The following is a 16082-nucleotide window of genomic DNA, read 5'->3' on the forward strand; positions in this document are numbered from 1 at the left end:
CACCCGCTCTCGTTCCGAGGCAGCACGGAGCCGCCCGCCCAGCCTTTCACCGCACGGAACGGGGCGCCGCGCCCCGCAACACGCCTCAGGGCTCAGCAGCGCCCCCCGGCGGCGGGCGGTGCGGCAGGTGCACGAACGGCGGCTGGAGCGCGCCGCGGGTGGGCAAGGTGAGGGCAATGCCTTCACCGGTGCGGGCGGCGCATGCGCGACTGAGGGGGGGGGCGGGCGCGGCGCGCGGCGGCGGGCGGACGGGCGCTGGCGGCGGGATGCGATGACATCACCGCGGCGGGACGCGCGCGGGCGGGACGGAGCGGCGCGACGGAGAGCGTGAGTGCCCCTCGGCGCGGGGGAGGGGCGCGGCGGCGGCGGGCGGCGCGGGGCGCGGTGGCGAGGCAAGATGGCGGCGGGCCAGCCCTCCCCTCACGCCCCGCGGCGCCGGGCCCCGGGCGCTGCTCATAGCCGCCGAGCCGGGCCCGCGGCCTGCCCCGGCGGCCGAGTGCTGAGCGGGGCCGGGAGCTTGGTTGCCGTAGCAACCGGGAAGCCCGTGCCGGGTGTCAGTCAGCCCGTGCCGCGTTCCGTCCGGGCTGCGAGGCTCCCCGGCGTTGTGCGCCCGGCTGTGTGTGAGGCGGCTCTGAGTGCTGCCGGCTGCTCCAGCCCTGAAACCACGCGTTTCGTTTTACTCCTGCGTGGCTGCAGTAATGCTGAAAGATTTCGGTGAACCTATAAATATTTAACCCCACGTATTTCTCCGCTTTTGGCTGCGGGTCCCCAGTCCAGTACTTGATGAAAAACATGTATTTTATTATAGCTGTCTTCTGCATGAACCCGTTTGGGCTTTTTTAGTGACCTAACTAATTATCCCACAGAGATTTTCAGCACCTCTGATTCGTTTTGACGAATTTGCCCGGTACTGTCACAAGAAACGTTGCTGTTGGTGCCTTCCCCTGTTCCAGAGCAGTGTGCTTTGTACCGTTTGCTGCTGTAATATGTGTCAAAATGCGCTCCTTTGGGTGAACTTTGCTCGTTGTACACTCATCATTGGAGCACCTCCCTGTGAGGACAGGCTGAGAGCTGGGCTGTGCAGCACCAAGGGGAGAAGGCTCTGGGGAGAGCTGAGAGCAGCCTTCACTGCCTGTAGGGGCTGGGTTGTAAGAAGGAAGGATACAGACACCAGCAGGATCTGTTGTGGCAGCACAAGGGGAAATGGTTTCAAACTAGAAGAGAGGTGATTCAGATTGGATGTAAGGAAGAAGTTTTGTACACTAAGGGCTGCCCAGAGAGGCAGTGGTGCCCCGTCCCTGCAGACAGCAAGGTCAGGCTGGGGGCTCTGATGTGCTGTGTGTGTCCCTGTGCACTGCAGGGGTTGTGCTGATGGCCTTTAAGGGTCTCTTCCACTTTTAGGTTGTTTTTTTTTTTTTTTCTATAGTGTCAACCTCTTTTGATTTTCTTCTTGAGCTGCTTTTAATATGGAGCCAAGTAAGCACTTTACAAATATAACTGTCCTCTGAAAACATTACCACGTTCATCAGATGTCCTTGTCATAAATGTTGCTGGGAAGCTAAAACTGACTGTGTTTGTTTTGACGCAGGTATGAAAGCTCAATGGGGTCGTCCAAAAATGCAATGAATGAGCCTGCTGATGCAGAAGAAGGCTATAATGTGATGGTAGGTTCAGATACTGTAACACTGTACTGAGGTTTTTCCTGCTGCAAGAAAAATACTTTTTATTTGCGTTGGGATTCGTTAATGAGTATTCATTTGCACCTTCTCTGGAAACTGATTCTATCAACACCATTATGTGAATTCTTGAAAATGCTGAAATAACTTCTGCTTTCCCTTTGTTACTTCTTTACACATCCCATGAGAGTTCTACACTGTAAATGGAATAAAGAAATGAATCCTGTTAAAAAATATACTCGAGTCCTTCTGGTACCCCTGGAGTGTTCCAAAATTAGGACTCCCCTGCTCATTTTCATGCATGCCGTCCTCCCTCTCACGCTTGCCCCCCATACATGTGAGCTTGTTAGCCATGGACTGTGATGTGAGCAGTGGGGCAGAAAACCTCAAAACAGAAGAGATGCAAAAACCTTTGTACTGTGAAACTGTGGGTTTTGATACCTGCATTAAAGGACTGCTGTACAATGGAGTATTGCAATCATGAATGTTTTCTTTTCATTAGAACTTCTAAGGGAAAAATGCTGTTCAAACCAAATTCTGTTTCAATTAAAACAAAACTACAAGTTCCAAAGTTCCCAACTTTTGTTTGGAAATTGTCCCAGTGTATTTTAGTGCAGGATTGTTTTGGTCTGCACAGATAAGTGTAAAGAACAGCTGTGGTATTACAGAGGGTCCTGGGTGCAACACGAGAAATTCTGGGTATGTGGTAGAAGGAGGTGGCTCTGCTTTTGGGAGCAGACATTTGTGGATTGGATTAGGCCTGTGGAAGCCTGCTGTTCTGTGCCTATGGAAAGAGTGCTAATTTCTGTGTGATGTTATGACATACTTGCTGTGAATATATCCTTAGTAATGAAAAGATAACATATTGCAAAGAAATAAAACCCGTTTGTCATTTTGACATGTTTAAATGGGATTAGCATCATCTATAGGATACAAGTAATCTTACTGAGCATGGAAAATGACTTCATTGAAGTGTATCTGCTCTTGGGCACTGTATCTCAACGAAAGATAGGAACCAGTTGAAGACAATCTTGAAGAGAAACCCCTCAACACTCAGATTCAGTGAATATGTAATCTGTGATGTGGAAAATGTGAGAAAGAAGACTGAAGGGTGTTCAGCTTGGAAAATGAGAGGGCCAATGGAGGATAAGATGAAGTGGAATGCCAGCATTAAAAAAAAAAAATGGGAAAAAGAATTCAATTGGGTTTTCAAAGCCCTCTGTGTATGGCAGGAGTGAGCAGGCTCGTGTTGTAGGAAAGCTGTGGTTCAGTCTTGCATGGATTGTGCAGAGTGAATGTTGTCTGGATTGAGAATCCATGAAGGATTTGTCTACTTATCCCTTTTTGACAGCAAGCTGTGATAGATGAGATCTGCTTCTAGATAAGGTTGCTACGGTTTGAGGATACGTGAATACAAAATGCAGCCACATCTCAGAGACAGTTCAGATAAATCAAAACCATTTAACTCAGTTGGGAAGGTTCCACAAGCATTTGCATCACTGGTTTAATGCAGCAGTTTAAGTTGCTTTTAAAACAATTATGTGAGAGTTGTGAGTCTTTAACTCTTAGGTCCAGGGTGTAAGTTTTATTAACTTGTTAAGTTAAGCAACAAGGAGAGAAAAAACAAGCTTTATTCAACAGCAATGGGCAATCACTGAAATTTACTAAAGAGAGTGAGCTATTATATTGAATAAGAATAGACTAAAACCAGGTTAGTATAGACCCTGTTGATTTCTCTGTACCAAACTGTATTATTTGGGTGTTTTGGTTTTGTTTTTAAACAAGCATGTTTTTAGACAGCTCTCTTGCATAGTTCTGCTGTGGTTTTGGTTGTTTGCTCTCAGCGTATCGCATGGTATGGTCTCCAGGTGGTCAGTGGAGCACTAGATGGCACACTGTGGCTTTGGAACAAGCATTTGAGGACACCCAAGTGAGAGGAACTTATTGATACAAGCATTCAAGTAATTGCATCTTTTTGTTTCTACTGCGTTTCCTCCCACCCTGAGGAATACAGCCACTCCTCTGCTGTACTCGTTTTCACTGTATTTGCTTTCTGAAGATGTGCTAGTAGCATAACACAAAGGTTGCACGCTTGATGGCAAGGGTGAAAAGAGGAAAAGGTGTCTTCTGACTGCTGCTACAGAAAATCAGCGTATCGGTGCGTAAAGGAATGTTTACATCTACATAACTTACTTGAGGTTATGTTTGCCAGTGTTAAAGTGGTTTTGCACCACCAATGTATATAGACTTTGCATTACTGTGTGTAACTTGGCTTTGTTTCACATCACTTTCTGAGCAATAACTTCGCACAGTTTAGAAGAGGAACGACTTCATCCAGTTGATGTCTGTCAGCTGATACATCTATTTCTTAATATGTTTGGTTTCTAAGATCTGGTGATGTTATCTTTTGTCACTGCAAAGAAATGTATTTCCTAGGTGAATTCCTCAGTGCTTCTCATGTTGTCTGTGAACAGCTGCAGCTTTCTAGAAAGAACAGCTGGCTGTAGTTGCCAGGATGTGCTTTCTAGCTTCTTGTCTTCTCAGTGAAACAGAAGTGTTTGTTTTTTAAATATATGTAGGTGAAAGTAATGCCTCCTATTTATTTCCATGGAAACTGCAATATATACAAAGACATGATAACACTATTTTGATAAGGGAAATTCTCACTGTTTTTCAGCATAGTCACCACCCTATGCCACTCTCATGAAAAGCATCTGTACCAGTGGAGGTGACCACTCGGTTCTTCAGGTTCTTCTCAGCTACCCAGCACGTGCATTTTGGTCTCACACAGCTTTTGTCCTTAGTTCTAATTAACTCAAAGAATGTCAAACATCTTAAAGTCTAATCTGATGCTCTTGCTGGACGGGCCATCAATTAAATGAAAATTAATAAGTGTGGTGTAGGCCTACCTGTTCTGAGGACTGGGTAGAAACTCCTGTGTTCTAGTGGCCAATCTCTTTGCCTGCCGTGTAGATAAATGTGAAAATATATTTGTGTTCTGAATAGCTGCTAAAAATATACGAAGTATGAACTCACTTGGGTTTAACCACATGTTGGATAAAACGTCCAGGTGTCAACACTACACATATGTATGTATGTATGTACACACATATAGACGTGTTTTCCATTCCTGCATTTCTTGTTTTCAGGCTTCTTTCCAGCGCTCCAACAGCCATGACAAAGTGAGGAGGATAGTTGCAGAAGAGGGACGTACAGCCAGGAACCTGATTGCATGGAGCGTCCCTCTGGAAAACAAGGATGATGATGGTATGTTTGTAGCTGTCTTCCCCCAGCTTGTTTTGCACCTGGCCCCTAAAGCAGTTCACTGGAGCTGCTTCCATGGAATCACGTTCCTGCTGTGGGATTTCTCTGTTTATAGAAAGGATAATGTTTAGCGTCCATGCTATCATTTTTAAATTTGTTTTTTTTTCACACAACCTTCCATTGGCTGATCACTGTATAAAACAGAGCAGTGACAGATAAAAAGAAACTACTTTTTATTCTGAAAACAGGCATGTAAATTTGTACTGTCTTGCTGATACCACTGAGATAGCAGTGCAAGATAATAAGATACTGAGCTTTGAGAAGGTTGTTAAAAACCAATCTTACGTAACTTGGGGTTTAAGATTGGAAGGGATGTCTTAGTGCCACCCCACAAAGTACTTCATGCACTCTAAAACAAGCACGTTTGGCAATTTCTTGTAGTATCACCTCAGTCTGTATTAAACATCTGCAAAGAAACTTAAAGCTGCCCCTGTGCATCCCCTTTCTTAACGTGAATCCTTAGAACTGTTTTGTTACTGTTGTGATTCTCTCTTGTGGACTTCAGAAGCCAGGAATTGACTTTCAGTTTTCATACTGCTCAAACTGTTTCAGATGTCAGACTGCTGTCTTTGTGAGGACTTCATCTCACGTGCTTTTGTAGCTCACTTGTCCTTTGGAGCTGCTGCTGCTTTTAAGATTTGGGCAGGAGCGTCTCAAAGCTTTTGGTTTGTTCTGGTTTTTTGAATGTGAGGGTGGTTGAACACTGGGATGAGTTCCCCAGTGAAGCTGTGGAGATGCTCAGAACCTCACTGGGTGTAGTCCTGGGCAACCTCCTGTCACTGATTCTGCTTTGAGCAGAAAGGTTGGACTGCATCTCCAGAGGCTCATTCCAACCCCATCTGTTCTGTGATTTTGCCAGTGGAGATGATGTTTCTATGAACAGTTATAGAGAAGATCACCTCTTTCTAAAGTAAGCTGAAGCAAAGCTTGAACTGTCTTCTTGGGTTGCATTTCTGCACTGAGGTGTATCTGTGAATTTTCTTTCATTTTGGAACTGAAATGTCTGAAGTCACAGAAGAGAATGAGGTGCATGAAAAGCTACATAGCTGTTTGTGCACGTGTAGGTTTCATCAAGGAAAACTTCTGTTCAGAGCACGTATCTGTTCTCCTCTTAACAATGACAAGTGGAATGATAGAAAGCTTATATTGAATAACTAAACATTCACAAGCTTTGGTTTCAGGTTCTGACTCCATAGTAAACATTAGCATTGTCCCAGCTGTCTTAATTTGTTAGATTGCTTTTCCAATGCAGGAGTTTTGTGTGGTGGGATTTTTAAGCTCCGAGTGGTCAGCAGTGAAAGATGTGCTGTGAATCTTTGATAGGTACACGTAAGAAGGAAAAATGAAACAGCAGCCAGTTGTCAAAGAATCACCAAGGTTGGAAAAGACCTCCAAGATCATCCAGTCCAACCTACCACCAATATTTCCCAATGAGCCACATCTCAATGTTTCTTGAGCACCTCCAGGGTCAGCGTAGCAGAAATACAAGTCATGGCTTGAAACAGTGATTGAGCACCTGGTGGGAGGGCAGGGCCAACCTAGGGGAGCTCAGGTGTATGCAATACACATGAGTGACTGGGAGGGCTAGAGCCAGGATCCACCCCTGGATCCACTGCCAGACCTCATTTAAGCATTGGCAGTGGAGGCAAGGGGGTCTTGTTGGAGTTTCCTGTGTAACTGAGGCCTTCCAAGGGTAACCTTTGTTTCTGTGTTCGTAGCTGCTGCATTTGAACATATCCTCTCTTGCTGCAGCCTAGGACTTTGCTACCCTTCTGTTATTGCTGTGCTTTCTGTTGTGTTACAGTCAGTGACTCCAGCACCTCTCTGGGCAGCCTGTTCCAGCACCTGACTCTTTTCTCTTGGAGAAGTATTTTCTGACATCCAACCTGACTCCTCTGGTGCAACTTGAGGCCATTTCCTCTCTTCTTGTTGCTAGTTACACGGGAGGAGAAGCTGACCCCCACCTCACCACAACCTCCCTTCAGGCAGTTGCAGGGAGCAGTAAGGTCTGCCCCCAGCCTCCTCTTCTCCAAACCTACCCATCCCACCTCCCTCAGCTGCTCCTCATAACTCCTGTGCTCAGACCCCTCACAACTCCCTTGCCTTCTCTGAACACAAAGCTTTGACAACCTTCTTGTGAGGAACCCCAAGCAGTCAAGCAGCGTGTGGCTGGTTTCTTATCTTTGATCAAGGGGAAGCAAATAAGGTACTGTGCTTTTGTTTTAGCCAAAATAGAAGGATAGAAAGTGAGAAGAAAAAGGTAATAGTTTAAGACACAACCATAATCTGCTCAAGTGAAGCACACACAATAGAGCACTTTGGGATAACGTACTGCAGCTAGTCTGCTTATGAGTCCATGGATTTTTTTAAGAGGGCCAGTTTTGCATTCTTTTGGCAGCTTCATTTGTATCTGTCTCCAGAGGGTGCATTTATCCATTAACTAGTCTTGCAGTTGCTTGTATGTTCTTGAGTATGGTGGTAGATCCACTGATATTACTGCACTGGTAGTACATGACATCTCCGCAGGGAAGATTGATAGCTGTATTTTTGGGCAATGAAGGAGTTTATGGGAAAGGAACGTAGAGTGTATTTGAGCTACTGGTGAGTTGGTTCAATTTTTATTTCAAGTCTGTTCCTTTTTAGCTCTTCCTTGCTTGTAATATTATTTTGCAAAGCTTTGTGTGTGACGTTTTCCTGGAAAATGAGTGAATTAGAGTTGTCTCTGAGTTTTCTTCCAAAGCATGAAAAATGAATGTAGAAATGAATCATTGTCTTTTGTTAGATCGTTGCCTTTAAGGAATTGTTATGCATGATACTGAAACCCCGGTGGCTGTGGTCACTTCCTTCTTTGGGCCCTAAAAGGCCCCACTGTAATTGTCACACTTTTTGCCAGTGGAGAGTTCCTTCCAAAACCTCTCCAGTAAATGGTGAGCTGGTTGATTTTATTTTTTCTTTTTTTTGCACAAAGGATCTGGTGCTAATTGCTCAGTGGAAACATGCCCTGTAGAAAGGAGCTGCTGGCTGCTGAGAGTCTGGCAGAGCCAGGTCCTTTATCTCTTGACCCTTGTCTTGGCACAGAGGGTTTGTATGTCAGTGAGCCATGATTCATTTTTTGCTGAACTTTCAATATGTATTTAGTCCCCGAGGAACAATACAGCAATATTATGAATTAGGACAGTTTGTACTTGTTCAGGGGCTGTGTAAATCAGGCCAAAGGTTCAGGTTGCCTGAGCCAGTCTTGCATCCCATTTGTACAAGCAGCGTTCTGTCTTTGTGCACCTTTTTTTCTGCTCATAACATTCAGAGGTTTTGCACTGGCAGCAGTAGTGTGTGATTTAACACTTTGTATTAGGAACTGTTACTCGTCATGAGGATGTTTTTCTGCAGAAACAGTGAGTGTGTGGAAATCCCTAGTATTAGTGCTATAGAGAGCTGTTAAATTTAAAATATTGGATTCATTTTTTTCAGTCTGTGCATCTTTGCTTTTCCTCTTTTCTTGTTTTGTTCTGTTTCTTTTTCCTCTTACCATTTAACTTTTCCATTGGGAGACTCGTATTTTATGCAGAAGCCATAAGAAAGCAATCATGATATGAACTGCAGCCCAAACTTTCTAATTCCCTAAGGGAAATACCTGTTTCCTGTCAGTAAGAAATACTGCCATAAAAAGGAGAGCAGTTTCTGGAGTGGTAGGTAGCAGTTGTGCTACAGGTTTTGGTGTGGTATGTGCCCTTGTTGTGTCGGATCTGAAATCCTGCCTGTGTGCAGAACAGTGACGTAAGAAAATCTACCTGGAGCAAAACACAGTGGCACCTATTTAGAAGGGGCATTGATTGATGATACATTCAATTTGTTGCAATTATGGTATTCCTCCACAGAATTCATTAACAAGCAGCAGGTTCTGTTTTTTGGGATAGGCTAACAGTGCAATTGACTGCATGCTAGGAAGAGAGAGGGTGCTACAATTGTGAGTAATGCAGCAGTCTGATATTCTGTCTTCAGAATTAAACTGCTTATAACTTTGAGGAATGTCAAAAATTGGAAAGTCTTGTTTGTAACCGTTCCCTTTGTGTTTCTTATTTAAAGTCATTTGGGTTCTAGCCACGTAAAATTCACGCAATAGATTGAGAATCTCAGCATAAGAAAACACAATTTATTGATTGAAAGGTCGCTGGCATACTTGAGCAAGCCTGCAGAGTAATCTGTTCCTTTAGCAAGAGCTTGGTGAATAAATGGGTTTTGCAGTATGTGTGAAGGAGATGGAACTTGGCTCTCTGTGGCAAGTGAGGAGGTGTAAGAGTCATGACTGAAAACACTGTGGGTAAGCTTGAGCAGCACAGAGCTGAGTGCAGCTGGCACAATATGGTACAAAGGGAAAGCTATTACAGAATCACAGAACTGTAGGGGTTGGAAGGGACCTCCAGAGATCATCGAGTCCAACCCCCCTGCCAAAGCAGGTTCCCTACAGCAGGTCGCACAGGTCGGCCTCCAGGCAGGTCTTGAACATCTCCAGAGAAGGAGACTCCCCCACCTCCCTGGGCAGCCTGTTCCAGTGCTCCGTCACCTCACTGTAAAGAAGTTCTTGTGCACATTTGTGCAGAACTTCCTATGCTGCAGTTTCCAGCCGTTTCCCCTTGTCCTGTCTCCACTCACCACTGAAAAGAGTCCGGCCTCGCCATTCTGCCCCCCACACCTTAGATATTTATAGACCTGGATCAGGTCCCCTCTCAGTCTTCTTTTCTCAAGGCTGAACAGACCCAGTTCACTCAGCCTTTCTTCATAGGGGAGATGCTCCAGGCCCTTCACCATCATATTCTTGAGGACTTGTAAGTTACAGTTCTTGTATTTCATTCACCTGCGTGGCAGTCCAGTCCTGTGCTTCCTCTGAGCAAACATCTTTGCCTTTCTTGATATAAACTCCCCATCTGTGCAGGAGTGTTGCTTAAGACAGGCAAGTGCAGCACTGGAGCTAGTAAAATAGGCTTTGCAGCAGAGACAGCCTTCTGTAGGGATGTGAGACAGGGGAAGTGGCAAAGCCCATTTCTGATGGTGTCAGTAAAAGCTGGGGGGGATCAAAGAACCATGATGGTGTCCACAGATTCCTTCAGAGAGGTGAAAACAAATTCAGTTGAACATTGTTTTGGTTAAAGATCAGGTGATAAACGGAGGCCAGGATACTTAACCAAGATTGGGACCTGCCTCAGTGGGAAGAGAAGTGACTGCTGCTCTTTGGAAGCAGATACAACGGTGGCAGTGGCATTTCTCTCATCAGTAGAACTACTTGAGGAGAGAGCCGTGAGGGATATTGGCTGATAGTTTTTGAGATTGTTAGTGTAAAAGAAAGCTTCTGAAAGTAGTTTATCAGTAGCTTTTTTTCTTGGAGATATGAATGCTTCAGCATTTTGAGACAGGAAGTCTTCACAAATCACAAATCCAGTATGTTTCATATCTAATTACCAGACATGGAGGAAATGGACTTCAAGCATAAAATATGCCTGGCTCCCTGAATGCTTCAAAACTTTGCTGCTTTCTATATTTCATATTGACAACTTAATAGCTAACAGGATGGTCATCTTTTGTCGCTGTTGTTTCCATAAAACTCAGTGAATGCCACAGGTAGTGCCCTTCATGTGCCATTGCTGTGTCCCAATGCAGTGCCAGTATCATGGTGCTACACGTGCATCACCATGGAGCAGTGGTGTGTCACTGCTCGTCAGCACAGAAGCAGAAAGGGTGACAGGAAGGAAGCAGGAAAAAAATGAGAAAAGCTTGAAAATGTGACGGCTGATGGGAGGCAAAACTTTTCTGGCCTGTACACTGAAGGCATTGTTGATTTAAAAAATGGTCATTGCCACCCAGCATTTACTTTTCTGCAACACACAGTGCTTATGTGAGTTTTCTTGTCTCTGTGTCTGCCTCCCGTAGGAGCACCTGAAAGCTGCTCTTATGCTTGCAGGTGACTTGCTCAGAAAGTTCCCAGTTCTGAGGAGTGGATTGGTATTTTGTGTTTTGTAGAATCTAGAGATAGCAACTTTCTTTCACCCATCATCTACCCTTTTTCCATTCCGATGTGCCCATGCTGGTTTGTATCTCTTTTCCCTGGGCATGTTCTGTGTACCACTGCACTTGAAATCTTTTTGCAGAATGTAGAAGATCTTAGGTTGGAGACCTTGGTGACTGAAATATTGCTGTGACTGTGACAGAACTGATGCACAGTTAAAGCTTTTTGGTAGATAGGAAGTTGTAATACATCTGGTAGCTGAATCAGCTTTTCTCTGGAACGCTGCTAAATTGATTCCAATATATTAATTTGTACCTGTTGTTTTGGCTAATGTAACATTTTAAAAATGAATTATCTAGCAAATACTTTTAAATTTGCCTTAAAATTAAAGGTCTTGTTCCCTCCAACAGGCAGTGATGCAAACCAGCTGTACAACTGCTTGATTAAGACAGGCTTACAGCTGCTCTACATAACCAGAGCAATGTAGAACAGCTGGGCTGTGTTAGCAAATTTGGCTTAAGTACTGCTAAAGACAGAACTGAGCAGTTCTGAAATTCAAGAGCCATTTCCCTGGTCTGTGAGGGAGCTGTATGCAATTAATACATTTATTTGCATGGTTTCATCAAGATAAATATGTTGAAACTTTTACTTAGGTGTGGATCTGTGCTAGGCAGTACTCTTGCCGTCGTTACAAGTGAATATTCTGAGAAACATATTCCTCCTTTTAATTCTGTAATGATACTTGATATTATGGAACAGCTATTGAAGGTATTTTACAGTTGGCATGGAAAAGTAGTGTCATATTTGCCATCTCAGTTGTAACTGTCTGATTTTGAGGGGCGCTGCCCATTTGCAGGTACTTCTTTTGTGCTGAAGGAAGCCTGTAGTTTTTTTTGTCTTTCTTTGTAATTTCTTTTTCTGTGTGTCTTCTGGCCTCGTCCTCATGCTGAACTGTTGAATGTAAAATTTTATTAACCTTTTAACTCATTAACTGTGCCCATATCAGTGCATTGCGAGATTGGATATGTGATTTTTAAAGTGCTGAATCTAATCAGAAGCATTATGGTTTTATTAAAATGCTTCTCCTGCAGGGAAATCCAAATGGCAAGCTGGTGGAAAAGCAAAGACGGTGTCTCAAGGGAAACACAAGGCTGCAAAGCAGGTATCTACTCTTTTTTGTCTTAAAATTTGCAGCATAAAAATGTTTTGCAATACTGTTGATGCATTATTTGCTGAAGAATATTTCTATAAAAGTATACCTGTGTTGTATTTGTAAAGGATACAGGCCTCAAAATGGGGTTTAAAAATGCCACAATTTAGTCTGTATTCCTCAGCTTCTCTTTTTGTCATTTCTTAATCTCTGGATTCGTGACTTTTTGGCATTAAGGTTATTTTAAGGCCAGTGCAGCTCAACAACGAAGTCATACAGGAGATTCTTCCTATAAGCTTGCTCTTATGGAATGGCTACCTTTGCCAAATTTGATTTAAGGAAATGCTGTATGTACTGACCTCACTTGCTAATGGCTGAGAAATTTCAGTTTAAAATTTCAGTGCATCCTATTTTGGAAAAAAAAAAATAAATCATTCCAGATGAATGCAGAGTCACAACCAGAAAACAAGTCTCATTGACAAGGATCTAGAAGGTACTGCACTCAGTCAAGTTTTTCCTATGTGAGTGATAGAATTTTACTTTTAATATGGTAATACTGCAGTATTTATTAATGTTTAATATTTTTAACCATTACTTTGCATTGATTAGTGACAGTGTGAGTCTGTCTTTAACCATCTAACATTTACAGACAGCCTGTCACATTTTGACAATGTAGCACATGGAACGCGTTCCTTCTATGGACAAGATGTTCTGCTCCTATAGGAATGTGCTTACATCTTTAAAATACAAGCATGTTAACTTCACAGTGTAGTTCAGCCTCTCTTATCCTGCTGTTCTCTCCTTGCTCCCTAGGATGTTACAAACACTGTGCTCTAGTTTACTTGTTCTGGGAAGGATTTTATTGAAACAATTGGGGTGCCCTAAGCTGGTTTAGCCTCACAGAACATTTTGGAAGGGAGTAACGTGCTCCATAGTTGGAGTTCTGTCTGTTCTTGTCATTTGGAATTATGTAAATACTGTGTTTTTGGAAGAAGAATACTTTATTGTTATTTGGTGACTACTCTGTGTGGGACTGCTGTGCTGAGACTACATTGCAGAAACAGAGCATTCCTAGTGAATCATCAAACAATTCAATGATTCTAGTTGGAAAGGACACTTAAAGGCCATCTAGTCCAGCTCCCCTACAATGAACAGGGATAAATCCGAGTGCTCAGAGGCTGGTCCAGCCTGACTTGGCATCTCCAGGGACAGGGCATCCAGCACCTCTCTGGGCAAATTGAAGACGTTATTCAGGGCAGTAAAGCTGGCCCCATGGTTGTCACATCAGGTTCTTTCCACACACTCGTGAAGGTTTGAAATGGGCTGCTGAATGTCTGTGCATCTTGGCACTTTGACATTCAACTATTTTTTTTCCCTACTGCAATTTAGGCTTAATTTTCCTCTGCTTAGAAATGGGATGCAAATCTCAAGGAAATAGACTGATGAAAACTCAGTCGTATGGTCCTATCCTCATCTTCCTCTCCTCTCACTATGCTTATCTTCCTGAGCATAAATACACACCTCATCCTTTTCACAACTCCAGGGTGTGTTACTGAATCTGTTTTGGAAAACAAATTGTTTTAAGTGCTTTAACATCACTTCAGTCATTCGTACTGATTTCCCCATATACCCAAAACAACACTGGTGGTTATCAAGATAGTCACAGAAATCTAATTAACTACAAGGAGAGTAAAGAGGAGATATTCCTCAATCCTCACACAGGAGAGCATGTGTCTAGGTAAGTGACAGCTTATATCTGTTGAGTAACTATCCCCACATGGCTGACATGAGCACACACAAGGTTGACAAATGCATAATGTACCTCCAAGAAGGTATTTGTGGCTCCTCTCTGTGCCAGCATTCATGCAGGCAGTCGGATATTCTCCTCTGTTTTCATTACATTTAGCATGTTGGCAGTCCCCTGTATCTGTGCAGCAAAGTAGCACTAAAGCAATTAGTGTGCATATTAGCACTGAGAATCAGTCAGCAGATTTGTTGCAGCGAAAGCTGTTCATTACAAGCTAGAACAGCACAAGAACAGTTTCAGACTTGGCATCAGCTTGATTCAGCAGCTCAGCACTTATGCTGGGTTGAACTGAGCTTGCAGTGTTAACCAGATGGTGAGTGGAAATCTTTCTGCAAATGGTCTTCTCAAGTAGGAGAGATTCTTTTATAACTCACCCAGCTCTTGCATCTTCTCTGAAGTGTGGCCCTAATGCATGGGTCTGGGAACTAGCTACATCAGCATCACAACAGTGTTCTGCTGACCTTAATGCTCACAGATCAGTATAAGAGTTTAGAATTGAAGTTGTATGTGGTGTCCTGGTAATAAGAATTGAACTGTGTTGGAACACTAGTGGTATGATTACTAGTAAAACTTTACTTTCATCTTTGGGTGCACATTCTTGTCAGAGTGAGTACTATGGGATAAGCAGTCAGAAAATGGAACACTGCAATGTGTGTAAGAGGCAGAGTATCATGCACTGTGCAAAGTCAGTGTTGAGTTATAACTGTCAGAGAATCAGAAATTGGTTCTGCATGTTGGTTGTATTTGTGTAAGGGAAGAAAGCACGTTTTAAAAGCTGCAGTCAGTGGAATGGCACAGTCTTCAGTGAGGAACTCCTTGCTTATAAAAGTTTAAATGTATTGTGGAAAAATGTATTGCACAGCGTTACTGTGCTTCTTTGTTGTTTTCCTTTGTCTTGTTTTCTTTAGAACACTTCCCTAGACTGCAAGTTAACAGCAGCAGGAGAGAAAACCTTCGACAAAAGCCCAACAAAAGCACGGCAGCCTCGAAAAGTTGATCTGCGAGCTCGGTACTGGGCGTTCCTCTTTGACAACCTGAGACGGGCAGTTGATGAGATCTACGTTACGTGTGAATCAGATCAGAGCGTGGTAGAATGCAAGGTAAGAGCTCAGCATTTTTCTGCCTGCTGCCATGTGGTTCTTATCGCTTTTTTTTTTTCTGCTCTGTGCAGCAAATAAGGAATTGGAGCCTCAGAAATGTGTTTGTGCTTCCATGCCTTTGTGTTTAGTGGAGGTTAGGGAGTAGGAAACATGGTGGCGTGTTTATTCAGATTTAACATGATGAAAGCATTTTAGGTTGTGGCCAATTTTGAAGTGTGTGATTTTTCATAATGTCGTTAGGTCTTTTCTGTTAAGTTCTAATTTAATTTTCAAATGGAACATTGATTATTTTTTTTCCCCTATCATGTTCCTTTCTGTAGGTGGCACTGTTGTGATTCAGCCCTTTCCCCATTCCTTGGCTTGTTGTTAAATGCCAAAATTACACATTACTCACTTTTTTTGGTAATTAGTTACCACTCTTCTGATTCTCTGTGGTGATAAGAGGGTGATGGATAGTCAAGCATAAACATTGTGTGGTTGGGATTGTTTTCCCTAATTTCAGGTAAGCTGTATTTGTAGTAAGATGTAAAACTATACTGCCCAAGCTATGATTTTTTTTTTTTAGTAGATCCACAGAAAAACCATTGTCATTTCACAGAGTAATTTGCTCTTTAGAAGTGGAGTTAATTTTAGCACTAAAAGAAGCCAGAAGAATGCATTTTCAAAGAAAAGTGAAAGATGCATTTTTTTCAGTATTCCTGTTAAATACAGCTGAAAACTCAATGCGTTCTGGAACTGATTATCTAATCACTGTATAAAAATTATAGGTATCAATTTAAGTAAACAATTTTCTTATCATATGTATCTAGTTCTCTGTTGTAATCAGACACTGCCAAATTGACTTTAAGATTAATGTACAAATACATTTCATTGAAAGCAGATTGGAAAGCTGAACAGTAGCTAGGGGCTTCCAAATGGTGGGTTGCTCTAACACAATTTACCATGTTGATACTGAGCTGTCTTCCTGCTCAGGAAACTCTGAAGAATTTCTTGGTCTAAGAAAATCAGCCAGCCTTGCATGGTAATT

General features: G+C 43.1%; 1 protein-coding gene across 3 annotated transcripts in view; it reads left to right on the forward strand.

Annotated features, from left to right (window-relative positions):
* Window positions 1–248: 248 nt before the first annotated feature.
* Window positions 249–16082, forward strand: part of SCAPER (S-phase cyclin A associated protein in the ER) — a 143915-nt gene continuing 128081 nt past the window's right edge. For 2 of the 3 annotated variants that reach the window (XM_042875624.1, XM_042875625.1), the window contains exons 1-5: window positions 268–327; window positions 1589–1664; window positions 4826–4943; window positions 12090–12160; window positions 14864–15055. In XM_042875624.1, the coding sequence (XP_042731558.1) occupies window positions 272–327; window positions 1589–1664; window positions 4826–4943; window positions 12090–12160; window positions 14864–15055 (513 nt within the window). In that variant the 5' untranslated portion in view covers window positions 268–271. Of the gene's footprint in view, window positions 328–1588; window positions 1665–4825; window positions 4944–12089; window positions 12161–14863; window positions 15056–16082 lie in introns of all 3 variants that reach the window. The other variant, XM_042875626.1, reaches the window with a different exon arrangement.

This window comes from Lagopus leucura, unplaced genomic scaffold (genome assembly GCF_019238085.1).
Source record: "Lagopus leucura isolate 7727_CA_CO unplaced genomic scaffold, USGS_WTPT01 Super-Scaffold_100015, whole genome shotgun sequence".
Lineage (NCBI taxonomy): Eukaryota > Metazoa > Chordata > Aves > Galliformes > Phasianidae > Lagopus > Lagopus leucura.